Source organism: Capricornis sumatraensis, chromosome 4, assembly GCF_032405125.1.
Source record: "Capricornis sumatraensis isolate serow.1 chromosome 4, serow.2, whole genome shotgun sequence".
In the NCBI taxonomy this organism is placed as follows: Eukaryota; Metazoa; Chordata; class Mammalia; order Artiodactyla; family Bovidae; genus Capricornis; species Capricornis sumatraensis.
Genome location: NC_091072.1, coordinates 8,605,067 through 8,627,115, shown reverse-complemented (window position 1 = coordinate 8,627,115; position 22,049 = coordinate 8,605,067). Strand labels below are relative to the sequence as shown.

At 40.9% G+C, this 22,049-nt stretch overlaps 1 protein-coding gene and 1 non-coding gene across 3 annotated transcripts in view; one reads left to right on the top strand and one right to left on the bottom strand.

Annotated features, from left to right (window-relative positions):
* Positions 1–21,554, bottom strand: part of KAT6A (lysine acetyltransferase 6A) — a 101,223-nt gene extending 79,669 nt beyond the window's left edge. For both annotated transcript variants that reach the window (XM_068971159.1, XM_068971157.1), the window contains exon 1: positions 20,955–21,554. In XM_068971159.1, the coding sequence (XP_068827260.1) occupies positions 20,955–21,554 (600 nt within the window). The remainder of the gene's footprint in view (positions 1–20,954) is intronic.
* On the top strand, positions 8,815–8,918 carry LOC138079383 (U6 spliceosomal RNA). The gene has a single exon (XR_011144862.1). It is a non-coding gene; the product is annotated as a U6 spliceosomal RNA (small nuclear RNA).
* Positions 21,555–22,049: the final 495 nt, after the last annotated feature.

Here is a 22,049-nt window from a genome sequence, read left to right as displayed (position 1 = left end):
ACAAGAAAGAAAAATGTAAGCAAAAGTAAGTGTCTTACACCTTTCCTGACTTCAGAGTTCGCCTCTTCTGGAACACTCTCCTGTTGCGAGTTGTCGGCGCTCATTTTTTGCTGGTGGTTCTTGTTCGTTTACAGTATCACTCTTTGAACCATCCAGGTGTCGGTGCTGCAGTAATTCTTAAAGACTATTTCACTGTGGTCTCCAAAATCTTCTTCCAAGCTAGTACCCCGTTCCTCCCAGTTTGGATGTAGACGCTTTATTCATCTCGTCAGAAGGTGCCACAGAAGGTTTCCTGATAAACCAGGACTCACATTCCCTCCTCCTGTGACCTTAAGATGGTTTGTGGATCCCCACATTTTCATCAGTCTCTATTCAATAGTTTAAAACACTGCTGTATGTGAAAGATACCATCAGCACTGGACTCTTGAGAATACAGACTACTGATTCATCTGCACTATTTACGACATCTGTGGGGGGGGGGGCGGTAATGAGAAAAAAAAAAGATAGCTTGTTGTAAAAGTGAGGAAGCTTGTTAGTCTTATCATAGACTCATCTGAGAGCAGGTCAGCCACTTATCTACTGCCTGGCACATAGTAAGCACTCCACAAATTCGAAGATTTCTTGCATGAACCCCCAACACTCTTTAGATATCTTGATAGTACTGAGATAGAAGTTCATGCATTTCACTCACTGTTCAATGGATTATTTCAAACTACCAGCCAGGCGCCCTGACAGACAAGGAAAAATAAAGAGTGAGCGAGCAATTTGCTTTTAATTCCAGTAGGAGATGAAGCTAAACAGACTATCATAACCTAGGGAGAAAAACCAGCATGCCTAACATACCATGAGAATATATTTGCTATGGTCATACAGGAAGAAAGTCATCTCACCAAACCAGTAATGGTAGCGGGTCATTCAAGGAGGTTTCTTAGCTATTTTTGGTTTTGTCTGGAGGAATGTCTAAAAGAACGACATTCCAAACAGAAATAAATACATATAAAAACTGAAAGGCAAGAGAACGTGGTGCTTACAAGGAACTGTGATATGTTGAAAGACTGTGGGTCAAGAAGAGCGTGTCAACAGATAAAGCTGCAAAAAGGCTAAGGAGCTTGAATTTTATCCACATAGTAACAGAAGTCCAACAGGCTTGAAGGTTCTAAACTACGGAAGACGAGACATTTTAGAGAGGATAATCAGACAATACAGACGAGAGCTTCAGAAGGCGAGACTGAAGTCTGCCAGGTAATACAAGCTCCATGAGGGCAGGGGTTTGTACCCATTTGGTTCACTGCTCAATTCGCAGCATTTATCATGCCAGGTATCATTACTACTTATTGGATGAATGAAGGAAAGCCAGCTGAAAGACAACTACAATAACCCAAGACAGAAAAGAACTGAGTTAAGCCATTAAATAGTAATTTATACACACACACACACACACACACACACACACATAATGTATCATTTTTTGGCTTGTCAGTATTCCCTTCTACTGATGCAATTCAAAAAGACTAATACTATTGTAAATTTTTAGGTCTGCAAAAAAAACCAAGCTAAAAGAACTATAAATATGTCATTAAAAATTTGTTCCTACTGGCAACATTAAATAAATCAAGATTTTTTAATTTATAGTCAGGACTATAGTTACTCTTCATCTCTGCTGAAGACAAAATTATTTCAGTCAACACTTACCAAGGGTTCAAAATAAGCAAAGAAAGCTATTAAGTGTTCAAAATGAAACGATGAATTTAGCTTAGAGATAAATTCCTAACCAAGAGCCAGAAACATCTGGTTAATGGATGAATGTTAGTCTCCTTCTTTACCTATTTACAAAGACAACATAGAGATACTTAGGGGAAGTCATGCAATCTCTTCTCGTGTGTAAAAATAGGAATTCAAATTGAAAGAATTTCTAAGACTTCAGTTCCAGAGTTAAATAATTCTTGCCCACTTACTTCTCTATTAAGAGGCCTTACATCTGTCTGCACGTTATTGTGAGCTGCTCCTCCATCACTTTGTTTTTTACCTCCAAGAAAATTTTAACATTCTTATGTGACAGAGACTTTTTTTTCTTAATTTTTCAACCAGATCAGAAGGGAGGGAAAGTAACATCTACTGAGGGCCTACTGTTTACCAGTTCTATCAAATAGCATTTCTTATCATCCCCAAAACTGTGTTCAGGGTCATGATCCTACTAAGAAATTGAGGAGCAAAGAGTTTATAAATTCTTTGCTCAAGATCACAACTAGTTAAGTGGCGAGACCAGAAAGCAAACTCCAGAGCCTAAATTCTATTCATCACCTTAAATGATAATAACTGATCTGAGTACCCAACAACGTCATTCTCTTTTGATCCAGAAATTACATGTTTTTCAATACTGGCCAGAAAAAGTAAATTATGGAAATGTCTTATTACATAGCTGTACTGAAACTCCCTAACCCCTCTTACCTGTCATAGCTTCTTTCTCCATGTAAGAAAAGGATGAAACAGGCATTTGAGCTGCTCTTCAATAAGAGTATTAACTATAATTCTTTACCCATCTTTTCCCGATGATACACAGGACAAATGACAATTACATGCATGATCCATTCTCAGGGGTATCACTAGGTAAATGATCATGTTCCAAGAGAGCGCATTTTTTAAATAAATCATTCTTACTTTAAGTTATTTTCCACACAACTTACAACTGAGTGTAATATACAAGGTGTAATAACCAGGGTGGGCACACTGTGGCCTCCAGATCACATCCAGCCCGCCAGCGGTTCTGTAGGCAAAGCCTTCCAAGAAGATACGTGTGGCTGCTTTGCTCAGAGTAGGGTAGTTGGGTCAGAGACCACACAGTGGTCAGATAGACCAAAATATTTACTATCTGGCCCTTCACAAAAAAAGAGTTTGCCAACGTCTGTTTTAGACTAACAATTCAATCAGTTTCACTTTACATCTATTGAGAACTTACATGACAACGTATCAGAGAACCCAGTTTCAGGATCTCCATAAACCTGTTTAAAAAGTAGCTTTTGACTTAGATTTTTTTCAGAGTTCCCTGGACATGTCCATCACAACTTCACTACTGGACTGTTTTTATTTCCGTGGCTTTCCCTTGACTGACAGCAGTGTCTCCCTAGCATTCTCATTACGATCCCAGTCCTAGCACAGTGCCTGGGACACAGACATTCAGGGGCAATCTGCTGAGCATCTGAAATTAAGCATATGACTTAGGACAGTCAAGAGTAAAGGAGAAATTCAGTCCTACAGAAACTTGCTGCTCAAAGGGTGTTCTGTGCAGCAGCAGAATTGTTGAGCTTGTTAGAAATGCAAAATCTCAGGCAAAGACCTGAAACTGCATTTTAACAAGATCTCCAGATGAAAATTTGAGAAGCAGTGCTATACAACACGGTGCTTAATTACATTAAAGTTCTTGGTTTGATTTTCAATATGGGCCAGGTTGCTTTGCATGATGAAAAACAACAGCTCTAAGGCTTCATCCTTACTCTACTCTTGAACTTCAAGATACAAAATACAGACTTATCTTGACAACTTTAACAAAGGGGGTACTCTGGGGAGGTGGGGGTGGCGAGGGTTGTTGGTTTTTTGGTTATCATTTTTACTAGAGAAGAGAGAAATACTGTTACTTAAAAACAAGGCCAAAGGAGGGATTGTCATATATTGTCCCTATTTCTACAAGAATATGACCAGAGAATATCCACCCAAACTTAAAAGGATTATAGATGTGTGAAATATGTTTTTTAATCTATCTAAACGTCTGCTTCTATGTCCTGTTAAAAGTGGGTATGTGTTCATGAAAACTTCAGCCTTTAAAATATGATGGCAGTATTTTGTGGGTTAATAAATCAATTTGTTTGGTTTTGTTCTGGTATTTTCTGGAGAAAAGAGAGGCAAATCAGCACTGTTCCCTGCTGCTTATTTTTTTTCAAGTGAAGGCAAAAAAAAGAAAAAGAAAGGAACCACCTGAGCCACGACTTGCTCAAGCTTGAAACAATCTTTAACAGGCAGTTGCTGGATGCATAAGGCGGTTACTTCTCCTCTACAGGAAAGGAACTGAAGCTCATGGAGGGTAAAGTAATTTAAAAATCAAACAATAAGTATTCGATGAGGTCAAGATATGTGCTCTTAAATATAAGCCCTAAGTTAATCAGAGTTATTAATATAATTTAGGAAGCACTTTAAACTACTGCATCAGTTTACCATAGTTTCAGTTTATCTCAACTCTGAATTCATAGTGTTTTTTTCTTTTGACCACTCCACTAGCCTCTACACTCTGGCACATACATACTAAAGCTATACAACCTTGGGCAAATCACTCAACCTCTATGAGCCTTTGTTTCCTCTATAAAAGAGACAACCTTCCTTAAAAGGTTGGTATGACCTAAATGTATTACCTAGCATACAATATTTATTCAAAATTATGTGTTTTCAAATACAAGCACTTAAAAAGATTGATGAACAAGGTCATACTAAATCATCTATTCCTTGCCAGAAGTAGTAAAGCGACAGGCTAAAATTTTTATGGGAGGCAAAGGGGGCTCACTGTACTCGACAGAAATCTATCAGTATAAGTCATTGCTTACAAGAGAGATTCAGCAAAAAGACCTATATGTTTTTTAAGGCAACAGTTAAAAGAAGATTTACAACGATCTCTAAAAACTGCGTATTTTCAAGTAATCAGGCAGAAAGGTTCAGAGGTGGATCAGAGGTGATCAGAGGCTGTCTGGTCACTAGGCTAGAAGAGCAAACTCCAACAAGAGCCAAAGAACAGAGTCAAAAATGGTAACGACTGTGCATTTATCAGACTGTCAAAGACCAAAAGGTTTGAAAAAACTACTCCAAAGGGTGTAGGGAAACAAGGATTTTCATACACACAGTGGGTGGATCTCCATGGAGAGAAACTTAGAAATATCAAAATTACGAAGAAAAGACACTCTGCTCAATCATTCCACTTCTAGGAATTTGTTAGTAAAACAACATACAAAGGAGGTTATTTAATTGAGTACTATTTGCAGTCACCAAAAAAACTGGAAACAAATGTCTATCAGCATGGGACTAGTTATATGAATCACAGCACACCCACACTAGGGAATACCACCAAACTTTACGTATTGATATGGAATACACTCCAGCTACGTCATTAAGCAGGGAGGGAATAAAAAGGAGAGTGCAGAACAGAATGTTAAGATACACTATCAACTGTGGAGGGGGGAACAAAGGGAAAAATGCATATAGAGAGTGACTGCTTACATACACACAGATCTCTCCGGAAGGCAAGAAGGAAACAAAGCTTACTGACAGCTACCCAGGAAGAGAACTGGTCGGCTAGAGCACTGGAGTCAGGAGGCCGTCTCATGGAATATTCCTCTTTTGTACTTTTAAAAATTTTACGTACTAGTGAATGTGTTACCTACGGGGGAAAGAAAATTTCTTAAACTTTTAAAAACACTACATGGGTAACAGAACAAATATTACCCTGAAGGAAGTAGCAGAAGGCACTTTTCAGCTGAGGTGTCAAGTATTTGCAGAAAACATCAGAAACTGTCTCTCCCTTCAATCTATATATTTTAAGAGGATAAATGGTTTCAGCTTCTAAGTTCACTAGGAGACTTAATACTTAAAAAAAGAAGAAGGAAAAAAACCAACCACCTTATTTCTATCATCCCCCTTTCCAGTTTAAACCTGACAGTTTCCACTCAATAAGCATTTTCTGAGCATCTAACAGTATGTCAAGACCTGGTTATAAGGATTAATAACACGTCTGACTTGATGCGTGGTTTCACAGATGTATGTAACTAAAAATGCTAAAGAAGCACCCATTTGTGTGTTTTTTTAAACACTATCGTTTTCATGAACAAGAGGCAGCCTAATGTGGCTGAAGGAGTACTGGGCTTGAAAGAGACCTGGTTCAGGAAGAAACAGACCAATCACAAGCATTGAAATTGAAAACCGTGATTTAAAACCTCCCAACAAACAAAAGTCCAGGGCCTGACAGCTTCACAGGCGAATTTTATCAAACATTTAGAGAAGAGTTAGCACCTATCCTTCTTAAACTGTTCCAAAAAATTGCAGAGGAAGGAAAACTTCCAAACTCATTCTATGAGGCCACCATCGCCCTGATACCCAAACCAAAGATACCACCAAAAAAGACAGAGAGAGAAATCTGGTTCTAGTTCTGTTTATTCCCTTAACTAACCACACAATTCTGAATAAGCAAAACCTGGTCACCCTAGACCTGGACTGCTTACCTTGCTACAAATACTGTGTCAAAAGAAAATATGTATGAAAGCAAAGCCCGTTTCAATCTGTGGAACACCAGAGCATGTTATTACCACCCATATAAAGTTTTGGGGGAAAACTTTCTCTTTTCCTTTCTCTAGCTTTCTAGGCTAACGTTAGGAGTTGTCTGCATTGCTGAAGTTATCAGAAACAAAACTGTGTGTTTTTTTTTTCTTTCTCCAAAATTAGTAGTTGATGGAAACAAACTACTTGTAAAGCATTCTGAGAGTAAAAGATGAGTTTTTTACTAAAAAGCACACATATAAAGTCTCATACAGACAGAAGCAGGCATTCAACAGCTATAAAAAGGGAACTTACATAGCACCAAGGACTGATGCCCTTAAAATGGGGGGTTAATGAGAGCAACAAGAAGCCTGAGAGGCAGCAACAAGGGTAAAAAGGGCCGGTACAGCGTGGGGCTACAGGAGTGCCCACAGCTGCGACGGTCATGCTGGCCACCTTTCAGCCTTCCTCCAGACATGCTTCGTCAGTGCCCTTAATTTGAAGCTGCGTGCTTAAAACCTTGGCCTATTCTTACGCAATAAAAGCAATGCGTTTACCTGTGCTAGCACTGATGTGTCCCTCACTCTGTAGAAGAATGCTTCAGATAAATTCTTTCTTCCACCATATAAAAGGCAAAAAGGAAGGAAGAAAGAAAAAAGATAAATGTATTCTGCTGGCTTGGAGGTCACCCTCTAAACATCAGCTCAAAGAAAGCATGATATCAAATATAAAAGCACCTTATAAAGTGCTAACTAAAGTTTGCTGGGGAGAGCGTAGCACTTCAAAAGTTAGACATGTGACTTGCTTTTTTTAAATTCGTATTCAATTAAACGTTTATTGTGGGCCCACAATGTTTTGCTTCCAGGCCTCTGTACAGGCTGTTCCTTCTGCAGGAACCACTCTCTTTCCCACCCCACCCACTTGCTTCCCCACTTTCTAACTGCTCACATGTGACTTCCTCTGAGAAGGCTTCCCTCACCCTCCCCTCCCCCTCCGCCTTTCCACGGCACACTGCTTCAGTCCTGCTTCAGTCCGCCAGAGCCCGACTACTGGAGTGTTCATGCCAGGGCTCTATCTCCCTCACTCAGGACCTGACCAGCATGCTGGCACCTGGAAGATGCTCCAGTAACACGTGCAAAGCACCAGACACTGTGCGAGATGGATGGGGCACAGAGACGGACAACCAGACCCTCAGTCCACTATTCATATGATGCAAGCGGGCTAGGAGGAGCGTGTCCAGCACATCAGGGGCCTGGAGAAGGGAGAAGCCGTTCCTGGAGAACGGACTGGCTAAGTCAGCCTGGAAGCAAGACGGGTGACAGGGAACAGAGAACGCGTCTAGGCCGTGCCGAGGCTGTCTTCAAAGTTAAGGAAGAGCTGAGCGGTGAAGAGGAGAAAAAGGAACCGAGACAGGAGAAAAACAGAGGAGGAGGAAACACGGTGGACCCGCAGAACGCCAGGTGGCCGGGAACATGCAGCGGTCCTCAAGCCCTAGCATGCACGCCTCAGAATCAACTGGGGGCTTATTAACCTACACACGGTTGTGCCCCCCCCACCCCCACGCGCGATTCAGCAGGCGTGACAATGGCCCAAGAATCTGCGCCTCAAACAGGTTTTCCAGGGACATCACTGCTCCTTCTGGCCCTGGGACCACACTCCGAGCAGCGCCGCATCGAGGGGCACGGAGGGCACTGGAGCGACACAGGAGGTAAAAAGGGGGTCAAGGTCACACATACTCTGCAGGCCACGGAATCTGGCACTGAGGACCTTCAGCAGAGTTTTAGAAAGAGGCTAACAGGTAACATTTATACAGCACGAGGCATGTGCAGCTCAGGGCTGCAGCTACTAGTCACAGGGGGCTATTTCAATTAAATTACAAGTATAGAAAATGTAAACTTCAGTTCTACCGTCAACCAGCCACATCTCATAGGCTCAAGAGCCTTGTGGCGAGTGACAACTGCTTTGAGGACAGCCGTCATCGTACAAAGCTCTATTAGACAACACTGACGTACACCCTATTAACTCATCCTATCTTCAGAGCTTCACTACAAGACAGGCACTGTGTTATCCCCATTCTATAGAAAGAAATGTGGCAAAGAAAGATTAAGCAAATTATGCGAGGTGATAAAGCAAGCAGTACCAACAGGAGATGCAAACCCAGACCCTCTGGTTCTTGAGCCTCTGTTCTCAACTGACTAGGTCAGGAAAGTGATGGTGAGGACGCACACTGAGAGGAGTGGCTGGAATGAAGAAGAAGCTCCCTGAAAGAGACGTTCCAGAAGTAAAGGAGCAAAGGCTGGGAATGGACTAGAGCTGAATCCCAAAGAGAGGCATGCTAGTGCAGAAGGCGGCACCAGAGTTCCAGCCCGCTAAGAATCAGAGTCAAGGGCAATGCCTCTCACAAAGCATGAGATCAAAAGAGCAAGCTGAGGAGGGTGATCAACTGAGCTAAGACTCTACACAAGACAGTGATTCCTAAGTCCAGAGACCAAAAGAGCGGTCTGGGTGACATTAATTTACAGACTGGTCTCTTCAGCAGCACATACACTACACCTGGAATGATACAGAGAAGGTTAGCAAGACCCTCACTCAAGGATGGCACCCAAATTCATGAAGCATTTCATATTTTGGGGCCTCCCTGGTAGTTCAGATGGTAAACAAGCTGCCTGCAAGGCAGGAGACCTGGGTTCGATCCCTGGGTTGGGAAGACCCCCTGGAGAAGGCAATGGCTACCCACTCCAGTATTCTTGCCTGGAGAATCCCATGGACAGAAGAGCCTGGTGGGCCACAGTCAGTGCCAAAGAATGTTCAAACTACTGTACAACTGCGCTCATGTCACATGTAAGCAAGGTAATGCTCAAAATCCTCCAAGCTAGGCTTCAACAGAATGTGAACCGAGAATTTCCAGATATACAAGTTTGATTTAGAAAAGACAGAGGAACCAGAGCTCAAACTGCCAACATCTCTTGCATCATAGAAAAAGAAAGATAATTCCAGAAAAGTATCTACTTCTGTTTCAATGACTACACTAAAGCCTCTGACTGTGTGGATCACAACACATGGTGAAAAATTCTTAAAGAGATGGAAATACCAGACTACCTTACTTGTCTCCTGAGAAACCTGTATGCAGGTCAAGAAGCAACAATCACAACCAGACATGGAACGATGGACTGGCTCAAAACGGGGAAAGGAGTGCGTCAAGGCTGTACATCGTCACCCTGTTTATTTAACTTATATGCGTGCAAAATGCCGGGCTGGATGAAGCACAAGCTGGAATCCAGATCGCCAGGAGAAATATCAGCAACCTCAGATATGCAGATGATAGAACCCTAATGGCAGAAAATGAAGAAGAACTAAAGAGCCTCTTGGTGAGGGTGAAAGAAGAGTAAAAAAGCCAGCTTAAAACTCACATTCAAAAAGCGAAGATCATGACATCCAGTCCCACCACTTCACAGAAAATAGAAGGGGGAAAGACAGAATCACTGGCACTGAAGAACTGATGCTTAAGTGGTGCTAGAGAAGACTCCTGAGAGTCCTGTGGACAGCAAAGAGATCAAACCAGTCACTCCTAAAGAAAACCAACCGTGAGTATTCACTGGAAGGACTAACGCTGAAGTTGAAGGTCCAGTACTGTGGCCACTTGACATAAAGAGCCGAATCGTTGGAAAAGACCCTGATGCTGGGAAAGACTGAGGGTAGAAGAAGGTGGCGACAGAGGATGAGATGGTTGCATGGCATCACCAACTCAATGGACATGAGTTTGAGCAAGCTCCAGAAGACAGTGAAGAACAGGGAAGCCTGGCATGCTGCAGTCCATGGGGTTGCACAAAGTCTGACACAACTTAGCAACTGAACAATAAATGAATTTAGAGTCATCAGTGCAGAGAAGGTATGTCTAGAGATAATTCAGGAAGGTGAAAATAAGGAGACAAAGAATAGAACCTTAGGAAATTCAACAGTGTAAGCTAAAAGCAAAAGACAGAAAGCCAGTGAACTGAAAATTAATCACCAGAAAGATGAGCGGAGTGGATGAAGACCCAGGAAAGAATTATCCCAGAGGGCAAGGAAGAGAGAATAATCAGCAAGTGCTGAGTGCTGCGGAGACATCAGGAAAGATAAAGACTGAAAACTGTCCACAAGAGCTGTTTCAAATGGTGCTTAGGGCCAAAGGCAAGACTGCAACAGATTTGGAACAATTCTAGACTTTTTCCCAAGAAGTTTCAAGATGAAGGGAAGGACACAGGGTGAAGATGGAGAGAATCTGGAGCAGTGATGCTTGTTTCTATTCTAACCTGACAGGAGAGACGTCCCCATGTAATATGGCAAGGAGTGAAAAGATGGAACAAGACTCCAGGGCAAGAGAGGAGAGCATTCTGCACGTAAACAGATACGCTGCTTCTGGACGCTCCCCTCGCGTCTTCTAAGTGGGCAGAAGAGGGGTAAACACACGCACCAGTGCGTTTAGGGTAGGGTGGGAGGGTAAAGCTGGATGAGCTCACGTGGCTGGAGACATTCTATTCTCTCTGAAGGAGTACATACGAGTATCCGTGGCAGACGAGGCAGAGGGCTGGAGAGAATACTGAACTCCTGCAGAGAGAAAAGACTGCAAACACAGACGTACAGCCCCAAGCAGACGACAGAGACAAAACTTGTAAGCGGCACCCTACCACTCTGTGAGTTTGCACAGTTCTCTTCAAAATGATCGAGTCCCACAGAAGAGCGAGGACAGGATGGTGGACTGGTCGTGTAGTTTCGGAGTCACGTCCAACTCTTTGTGGCCCCGTGGACTGCAGCCCACGAGGCTCCTCTGTCCATGAGACTCCCCAGGCAAGAACACTGAAGTGGGTTGCCATTTCTTCCCCCAGGGCATCTTCCTGACCCAGGGATCGAACGCAAGTTTCCTGCCTGACAAGGCAGATTCCTTACCACTGGGCCACCTGGGAAGCCCATAGGGAGAGAACAGCTGGCATAATTTCAAGGTTGGGGTTTGCCAATGAGGTGCGGGAGTAAAGCAAGTAACTGCAGTGAAAAAAACTGCAATGATAAACCATAAGGCCAAGCAATTAGAAGGAAAGCATTCATGGCGGGACACAGAAGAATCACATAGGGAACCTTCCTTGAAGAACATACCCCACGGGAGACCTTCATGAGATAAAAGAGCAGGTGCAGCAAGAGGGAAAAGAGAGAACGGTGGAAACATAGGGCAGTTACAGTCAGGGACTAGAACAAAATTCAGGGGTACACTGTCCTGAGTTCAAGGTACGTTCAAGAGAGTGTTTCCTATATTTGAATTTCAATTACAGGCAATTCCTGCCCCGCCCGTCCCATTCCTCCTCAACTCCCTCCGACAGTTCCCACCCCAGGACATGCTGGTTCTAAGCACTGGAGCAGTGGTTCTCAACCATGGCTGCGTATCAGACATGCAGGGAGATGTCAGCAAATAAACTGAAATCTGGGGCCCACCGCTGGAGTCTAATTTAATTGGTTTGTGTGTGTGTGCACGTATGTGTGTGTAAGTCACTTGGCTCGTGTCTGACTCTTTGGGACCCCATGCACTATAGCCCACCATGCTCCTCTGTCCATGGGACTCTCCAGGCAAGAATACTGGAGTGGATTGCAATTTCCTTCTCCAATCTAACTGGTTTGGTGTTTGTCTTTTAAGCCTCCTCAGGTAATTCTAAAGTGGATTTAGTATTAAGAACCACTGCTTTAGAAAGAACAGAACTTTAGATCTGTGTTTAGATTTATGTTATGTTATTTATGTCTGTTTAAAGGAAAACAGATTAGCATGGGAAGAAAAGAAATAACTAAAATTGGAAAATGGTGAAAGAGGATCTAAACCCTACATCATACATTTAAAGATGTCCTGAACAGAAAAGCTGGGCAACTATTAAAGCACAGCACTACACTCAACACACACACACACACACACACACACACACACACACAGAGCAATAATGTTTTCAAGAATTCTGTTACAGGTTCTAGAAAAGTCAGGAGTTAAGTGCCTCACTACAGCCAATGAGGAAGAAAAAAGACAAACCTGTACTCTACTAAGCAGAGAGAACTGAAAACCAACACTGAACAACAGCCTTCTGGGGCAACTGCAGTCCCCTACTCCCTGGAGGAAAGGCAGCCTACAGGGCAAGCATGATAACCACCTCACAGACGTGGACCCCCTCTTCTGCACAAAAGGTAAAAAGGAAGCAGCTGCCTTCTTTCATACACACAACAATTTTAAGTTTTTTTAGGCTGCCTGATTGTCTTTCTACAGCAGTCACTTTCTCCTCTCAAAGTTTTCCAAGAACACTTTGTACCCACTGCAAAACTAAATGCTACGTGCTCCTATAGTCTCCATGCTTAATTTTAACCCAAACCAAATAGTGCCATATTACTCTACCCAATTATTTTATAAGTAACTGTCCCCAATCTTAACTTTTATTTGCCACTCACTAGTCCATTTGCTAAGTTTTACAACAAAGTAAAAGTAATGCAGAGATGACCTGTTGGTCATAAAAACCGAAAAAGACAAACATGACCTGTTGTCTGTTGCCTTTCCTGTAAAGTCTGTTTCCTGGCACTACAAAATCAGGGCTTCCCTGGGAGCTCAGTGGTAAAGAATCCACCTGCCAACGCAGGAGACACAGGTTCCATCTCTGGGTTAGGAAGATCTGCTGGAGAAGGAGATGGCAACCCACTCCAGTATTCGAGCCCGACAAATCTCAAGGACAGAGGAGCCTGCGGGCTACAGGCCATGGGGGTTGCGAAAGAGTTAAGACAGAGCAACTGAACAACAATTACAAAATCCAGAACCAAAATACTGTGTGTACGTAAGACTATACACTCCTAGGCCAACCATATTTATGCCTTTAATGAAAATCACTTCATTAACTGTTAATAATAGAAAGGCTTGTCCCTCCCTATCTCAGTCTTCAATTTAAGTTCAAACCAACTACCCAAGTCACTCAATCATCATCCATGACTTTCTGAAAATCAGACCTAACTGCAAGTGAACATTTTTTTTCGAAACTCAAGGAATATTTTATCTCCCAATTTTAGGGTAGTTTAACATGTTCTCATAATATTTAGCTAAAACAGAAGGAAACTTTCTAATCCCTCGTCAGTCTCCCGCCACCAAAACACCTGCTCAACTTTCCAGAATCGTCGAATGCTGAGACAAGCAGATTTATGGATCTGCGGTTTACAAAAACCAACAAAATCCTCTACACCAGGGTTCATCCTATGGTTTCCATCAAAGAAGAGATTTCTAACCATGTTATTTTATACTCTTTCCTCTCTTAAAACTATAAAGCAGTACTACCGCCTAATGAAAAAAGCACAGAACTGAGAAGGGCTTGATCACATCACCCAGATGTGATTTAACTTGCCATGTGCCATTAAACAAAACTCATAAACCTCTCTGGATCTCAGCTTCTCTGTTTATGAAGTAAGATTAGAATCATCCTTATCCAAGATGGCTACTGGCTCCAAGTTTTACAAAATGCAGATGACTGTATTCTTTTTCTTCATGAGAATTTATCCATACTTTGTAAGCATTATTCAAAACAAAAATAATATACTTTAATAAAAACATATTTAATTAAAATTAATATAAAACATACAAAATATAAATAAATATATAATATAAAATATATCATAGTTGAAAAATACAACTTACTCAACATTATATAGCCACACTTAATTTTTTCACAGCAGGTCCTTTTCTGTAATTGCTAGCAGTTAAAAACTATTTTGACCCAGAATGGCATTCTCCAAATCTAAATGCTACACTCCTGTAATCTCCACGCTTAATTTCAACCCTAAACCAAATAGTGCCATGGTATGAACTGTTTCTTCACCTGTTCCCTAATGAAGCCAAAAGTATTTCTTTGGACTTGAATTTACAGAGTTATGTAAAGTGCTGATGAAAGCCATCTGTTGGGAACTTTGACATTCCTGTCAAAAGAAAAACCCAGAAGAAACAACCTAGATTTTCTTGGGAACCAGCTGCAGCTGCTGCTAAGTCGCTTCAGTCGTGTCCGACTCTGTGCGACCCCATGGATGGCAGCCCACCAGGCTCCTCTGTCCCTGGGAGTCTCCGGGCAAGAACGCGGGAGTGGGTGCCATGGCCTTCTCCACTAGCTGCAGCTGAAGGAGTCCAAATCCTACCCCAGCTGGAGAAGCAGAAGGTGAAGTCGCTACAGGTTTAACTCACCTGCTGCAGACCCTGGGTGTGCCGACTCCACCCCTGAGCAGCCAGCTGATTCCCATACGTAACATTTATTTGATTCTTTAAAAAGTTTCAAGGCAGAGCACATAAAGTATTATCATTATAAGTTTAAAAAAATTTCTCAGTTCACCAGAAAAAAAATTTTTTAACTCTAGTTTAACCAGCAAACTTGGCACCCTGAGTCAGTCCTTTCACACAGCTAAGAACCAGGTCAGTGTAATTATACTTTCGCCAGTATTCTAAACAGCAAGAGAAAAAAATATCTGTGAAGGAGAGTCTTACAACTGCAAGAGGCCTGGAATGATACATTTTTTTTTTTCCAGATTCATTACACAGTTTCTGTTATCTATCTGCTTCATAGTATTAACATTAAATACAATGTAAAAAAGTGCTGGCCCACGGTGTCTGGATGAACTGAATAAAGGACTGGCAGAAGAATAAGAAAAAAGATAATATATTTGGCATACATTTATCTTCCATTTGGTGTTTTATGAGATGCCATTATGAACATTTGTATTACTAAATAGCTATTATATAAGTATACTATGCCTATAAACTTAACCATGTAAAGTTCTTCTGAGACTTCAATAAGAAAGTACACGCTGAAGCACTCACAGCAGTGGCCAAGACATGGTTAGGCCTTAACAAATGCTAACCTATTAATAGTTGCTATAAGCAACTGCTTCCAGCTCCTTGGCCTCCTGATACAGGGCAAAGAAAGAGGTTAGATCATCTAAGTCTCTACTCCCAAAGCAATCTGCTGTACTATCTGATGTCTTCCTTAATTTCTTCCATTTATTTCATCAATTTACAAGAAGCTAGCCCAAGAAAGAGCAAAGTGCTAGCAACTGTGACTTAATGGTAAAGAATCCCCCTGCAATGCAGGAGACACAGGTTCAATCCCTGATCCAGGAACATCCCCTGGAGAAGGAAATGGCAACCCACTGCAGTATTCTTGCCTGGAAAATCCTATGGGCATAGGGCCCTGGCAGGCCACAGTCCATGAGGTCGCAAAGAGTCTGACACGACTTAATGACTCAACAGCAAGTGGCTGAGTATAGAAGTTTTGATCAGCAATGACTAAATCAAAGGTTGTTTTAGTGGCTCAAGTTTTCTCTCAGGGTATATCACAGACTGAAAACAACCAAAGCACACAGAGCTCACAGGCTAACTTGAAGACCAAAAAATATCTGTACAACTGACTGTATTTAAATAAATACTGTATTACAAACATACCTCTGCCTGAGTTATTTTTAATTTTGTTTTTCATTAAGAACAAGTCTGCTAAGACAAAGTCAATTTATATTAACCAAATTTATATTTAAGGCTTCCCTGGCGGCTCAGATGGTAAAGAATCTGCCTTCAATGCAGGAGACCTGCGTTCGATCCCTGGGTGGGGAAGATCCCCTGGAGAAAGGAATGGCAACCCACTCCAGTACTCTTGCCTGGAGAATTTCATGGACAGAGAAGCTTGGTGGGCGACAATCCACTGGGTCACAAAGAGTCCAACACGACTGAGCGACTAACATACACGCACACACATTTATATTTAACCCACCTCAACGACTTGTTAGTAACAAATTTTTATTTCTGGCCAGCTTCTCCTCAGGACCCTGCACATTTAAGGGTCATCAAAAAATGGTATAAACAATGATGTAAGAAGTGTACAATACTGTAATTACAATTGATGTAACTGACTATAACGTAAGAAAATACAGTTACTGAGATCAATCAGTTGCAAACTCGGTGACATCACAAAATCTACATTATTCATGTTGCTGTATCCTTGCCATTACTTGAAAAAAAAAAAAAGTCCGCAACATATGGTTAGGATAATTTTCTCTAAAGTAATCCTTCCTCACTTAAAGACTGATACAGTTGTCATTATCCTCCATTCCTTCTCCCACAGAATTAGAATTAAAACTTGCGTCTTAAAGAGTTTCCCAATAATTATACTATAAAATACACTTGCTTGTGTGCTCTCATAAGGATTTTAAATTGAGAACTTTTTTCACTTTTTACTACTAATTTATGTCATCTCAACTTTTCTGCAGCGTCTTGCTTTCTGGTATTTGCTATGTGTGTGCATGTTTTAAGTAGACAAGCATTCTGCCAAGCAGTAAACAAACCCCTGAATTTAACAGCATGGACGGTTACTATGAAGTACCATAGCAACAAAATGTCTGAAAACATTACCAAGCTTACATTTATTAACAATTTTATCAGATCCACTATTCTAACACATAAAATGTGAAACAATTTTATGATTAAGGCCATTTCCAAATAGCTAAATCAAAACTCTCATTCTTAACTGTCCTAACTTGAAAATATATTTCCATTCTAATCAGCATCTCTACATCAAAAATCAAAGTTCCTGTCAAAGCCTCATTTATTCTATGCACTTAAAATGCCAAGCTCCAGTTACACAGAATAGTTTGGACTCTACTAAGAGTTTACTGAATTTCAGTACAACTTATCTTAGAAGGCTAGCAATTTATCATTTAATCTTTTAGCTCCAAGTCACTCAGCTAGGTAATGACCTAAACAATAACACTGGTTGACAGTATCTTCTCTTCCCTTCCCAACTGGAATGCTTCAGCAAAATATAATTCTGTTTCACAATACTTGACAGATTAACAGTTTCCTCATCTGGCTGATCACCACAGGAGCAGTTTTCTGGATTAGTAATATGGAACGTAAGATAAAGATATTCAATTACATTGTTCTGTGTGTTAAACGAACCCAGAAATTTGAAATGAAGGTGGAAATTATTCTTGAAAGGGAAATGGATCCTTCCAAGATTCAGTGTCCAAAGTAATTCTTTTAATGGACCATTCAAATCTCAGATAATAATTAGCCTCACCCAGGAAACATCTTATTCTTTCTCAAGAGATTCACAGCACCTAATTGTTACACCAAAAAACAGTGAATGTAAAAACTAAAAGTTATATTTTGTGAACTAAAACAATGGTGTAAAAAAAGTTATTGCCCATTTCTATGCTGTCTGCCTTAATCCCCAACAGGACCTAAATCATAAATGCATTGTTCGTGGTAGGCACCTAAACACTTACTGGATAAATAAAGGTAAATGAACAAATTTTCTTACAGTAATGTTTATTTCAAAAAAAAAAAAAAAAGGAAATCTGCAAGCGGAAGTTCTTATCTAAGCCAGTTACACACACCACCTCCACCTATAGCCCATAATTCAAGGGAAAGCAACATTCTGCCCCAAACTAGAGCACTCTATTATAGCCACGCAACTGACCCCAAATTACAAATCAGAAGACTCCAGGGCCATCTGAAATGAAAATTAATACACACAGAAAAATAACTTTAAGGAAAAAAAAAAGTCACACAGAACAAACTATTTTTTAGTTATGGATCTCGGGTATACAAAAATAAATTATTCATAATCTTTTATTTCTGCGCCATTCTTATTGCTGGTTTGAAATCAAATTCAGAATCCTTTCCACGACAGAAAGAGAAGAAAGGGATGCAAACAGTGAGGGGGAGCTCGGGACACGTCCTCTTCCCTGTTAACACCAAGAACACTCACAGCTGTGCCCGAGAGCAGTGACAGGCATGACGCCGAACGACTCTCAGGGGGCAGCAGGCATCTCTGTGACAAAGACTCTGGAGCCAGGATGCCCACGGCCAAAACCGCGCCCTGTCTGTCACCTAACGCCTCTGAGACTTGGACAAGTTACTGAAGCTCTTATGCCTCGACTTCTTCACCTGTGAAATAACAGCACCTATCTCATTGAGCTGTATGAGGATCACATGAGTTAACTTACGTGTGGCCGTAAAGTAATGCCTGGCGCACAGCATAAACAAATCATTAAGGTAAACAAACACACCATCCACTACCACACCCTGAAGTTAGCACAGAAATTCCCCTTATAACATGGGTACAACTCTTCAATCACAGTATCTCCAGATTCTCCTGTTTATCAGCGTGAAAACACACTTGAGCTCAAGCGTCTTCACAAAAACTCTCAAAATTTTTTGTACACAGCCATCTCACTTTCAGAGCAAAGCAAAAACCACTCAGTTGCTGAAAAGTTAACATCTAGCTCCTTCCAAAGGTTAACATCACAATTAAAAAGAAAAAATTAAAAGTTAGAGCTGATACAGAAAAAAATAAAGGGGAACTTGCTCAGTCTACTCCAGTCCCTGCACTCGATCTCTCAGCCACAGCCCAGCGGACCGGCAGGTACATGCACCCTGCAGACACCAGTGAGGCCACTGCAGCTCCAAGCAGAGCACCCGGTCCCCAGCAGGCGCTCAGTGACTATTTGCTGAATTAATAATTACTTGCATTATCAAATACAATCTGGATAATTTCTTAAAGAACACCTAGGTTCATAATAGCAATCAATCAATTCCAAATGGGAACTGACTGGACAGTTTTTTAAAAACTAAGAAAGTAAATACAACAAAAGGAACAAACGTAATCTGTTCAGAGGAGAAATAATTCCTTGCCCTGAAGTTTACTGCACTGTGATTTTCAATGTGAGCTTTTCATATCTTTGGGGAAAGTCATGCAGAAAACTTAACCCCTCAAAATAAGACTCCTATTAAAAAACATATAACAGATCTCATCAACCCTAACTTTGTAGATAACTACCATCAACTGGCTTCCCAATCAGACCAGTACAAATACACAAAAATCTACTCAACAAAACTCAATTTTTCCACAGTCAGTTACTTTGGTTTACAATAGTGTATAATAAATAAGTTACACAGCCAAAGAGATATTTCTAACCAAAGCAAACCAGCAGACCTCTACTGGATTAAATGTTTTTTTAATGCAAAGGTCTCCGGTCTAGCAGCAAAATAAGGACTGTTGCACTAGATGGTTTTCAAAAGTCCCTTTCAAAAGTACAACTTTAGGGTGATAAGACTCAGTTTTATCCTACACTGTACTATATTGACTACCTTTAAAAAAAGATATGCACAACTGACATTTTATGTATGGCTAACATTTTTAAAAATTAAAATACCTAATTCAAGCGAGAGAAATTAAAGCACTCAGCAGTTCTAACAAGAATTTATAATACCCAATTCACAGATGTGACACTGATTTCCTTCTAAACTATAAAGTATTTCCCATTTCCAGGCAGTAAACCTAGAGATCATTTGATAACAGTTGTTGAAATCAATTGTTCTATTTCATTTAACTTCAGCCATGGGATCAAGAAACAATTCATACAATCCTTACAGCACTGAACTGCAGAATGAAGTATTTCAGTTCCTTGTCCACCTTGAATTTTCAATACACCCTTAATGAACGTTCCGATGGTACAGAACCATGTTATGAATGGGACTGCCAATTAATTCAAGACTCCATTAGAATCATTTTAAGGGTAATAACAGTTAAGATAATGCTTCTATTTCAAAGTCCACAGGGAAATCGGAACCCTAAAATAGATCTGTAAAACTTTGATCCAAAAAAACTGCTCATTTTCAATTGCTATTTAAACAAAAATCTACTGGCAGGTTATTAATTGCAAGAATCTAGATCAAACCTCAAATACTTTAAAATACATTTAAATACATTCAATGTTATTAACTTTAGAATGTTAACATGCTAGAAATAGCCTCCATGGTCTTCAGCAAAATGAATGATGTTACTGGCGTTCGCTAAGGTGTGCAACACCCTTAAAGGACAACCACGTCCCACAGAACTACAACTCTGAGCACCTGAAATAAACTCACTGCTGTCACAGCAGGTCAATGTGAAAAGGAGCTACTAACAACTCTCCTCATCCTGAATTTCTACTTAAGGGCCAAGGTTAACTGTTAAGAAGGTACTTTCAGCTGTACAAAATAATGGCATAAAACACAACACAGTAAGATTCGCATGTGTGCTGACTCCCAACTCCCCAGAGCTTTAGTGACGTGACTATACTTCCAACCCATGCAGCTACATCTGTCATAAGTAATGTTTAGGACTTCATCGCATGCAAAAAATAACACATGATCAAAAATTAGAATACAAACAGCAGAAATAAGAATTGCTAAATCTGCTTTGCCACTGCTTTGGTCAAGATAATCAGTTTCATTCCTGTCTAGTAAGAAAACGAAGAAAGGAAAAAGACAGGTTCTTAAGAGTTTCCAGCATTTGGCTGCTCAGCAGGAAGGTATTATAAAACTTTTACAGAACAGTTTTAAAGTTGCTTAATCCTAAGGATGTTCTTTTAGGTGGAGCAATACTCTACACTTTGAAATCTTAGGCATCAAATATGTCAAAGTATTAGAACAATCACATCTATTGAGTTCTCACATCTAGATTTCACCAATAAAAGCCAGGCAATGATTATCCACAAAGGGCCCTGAATGCCGAATGTAACCTCTATTGAACATCCTAGAAGTGTGGCTCTGTACCATGCTGTATCCCCAGCTCTGGGAACACTGACATGCACACCCTTCTTACCTTATCCTTTTCATGTGGAAGGAGTGACACTGGAGGTAAAGAGGAAAGAGACTCAGAACTCTCTTTCCCATCCACATTGGTTGCTTTAGTGTTGAGCCGATAAAGAGGTCCATCTTTAAGGAGTCTGCCGTGGCCAACGGCGCGTTTAATAGCCAATCGTAACTGCTGGTGAAGGCCAGAGGCAGCACCGCCTCCAAATAATGCAGACACATCCTTCTGACCTTTCAGAAAACGTTCAATGCTTTTCAGAGTTGAGCCGCCGGACTCCGCCAAGCCCTCAACTGCCCTCTTGATCAGTTTATTCCAGTCTACATTTTGCTTATTATCCAATTTTCCATGGTTTCGAGGTTTAGGAAGTGCTATTCGCCCAGGATTATCAGGATCTTTATAGGAATTGAGTCCTTTATTTGAGACCTTCAAAATTGTTCCATCCTTGACACTCAACTCCAGTTGCTCTAAAACAGTTTTACGATCCAAGCCATGGGATGAAGACACTGCATTGCATATCCTTTCTTCTGAAGGCCGCTGTTTTTGCTTCTTCACTTTTTTTATGGCCTCCAAAATCCACTCCGTGTACAGCGGGTTGGCGAGTTTTACCATGGTGAAGGATTCTGTATATCCATAGAGTCGCTATCCCTTATCCTGATGCTGCGTAAGTTTCACACCGCGGAAAACACCATTCGCGGAGGCTGGGAACCAGTTAACCATAGCATACAAGTTTCCTGGCCTCAGTCCTTTCTCCTTTCACGAAACAGAGGCCGCCCCACTTTTATTTTAGAAATGAAAACCTGTTATCTGAAAAGTCTTCAAACTTCCCAACCAACTTCTCAATAGCACCACATGTGGGTCTCTTCACAAAGGTGTAAAAACTCAAGAACATCTCATTCCCAGCAAAAAAATGTGCATCTTATGCCTGAAAAAGAATTAAAACAAAGTCAGTTTTCTATCAAGGGCCACTTTATAAATAAGTTGTAACTTATTATAAAAGCATCCTAGCCTTTAAAGCACTCCAACAGCAAGTGTTCACCGAGCACCTGTAAAAGTGTGAACATGTTTCTATTACTGTTCAAAACAATCATGTGTGCAAACCATTGG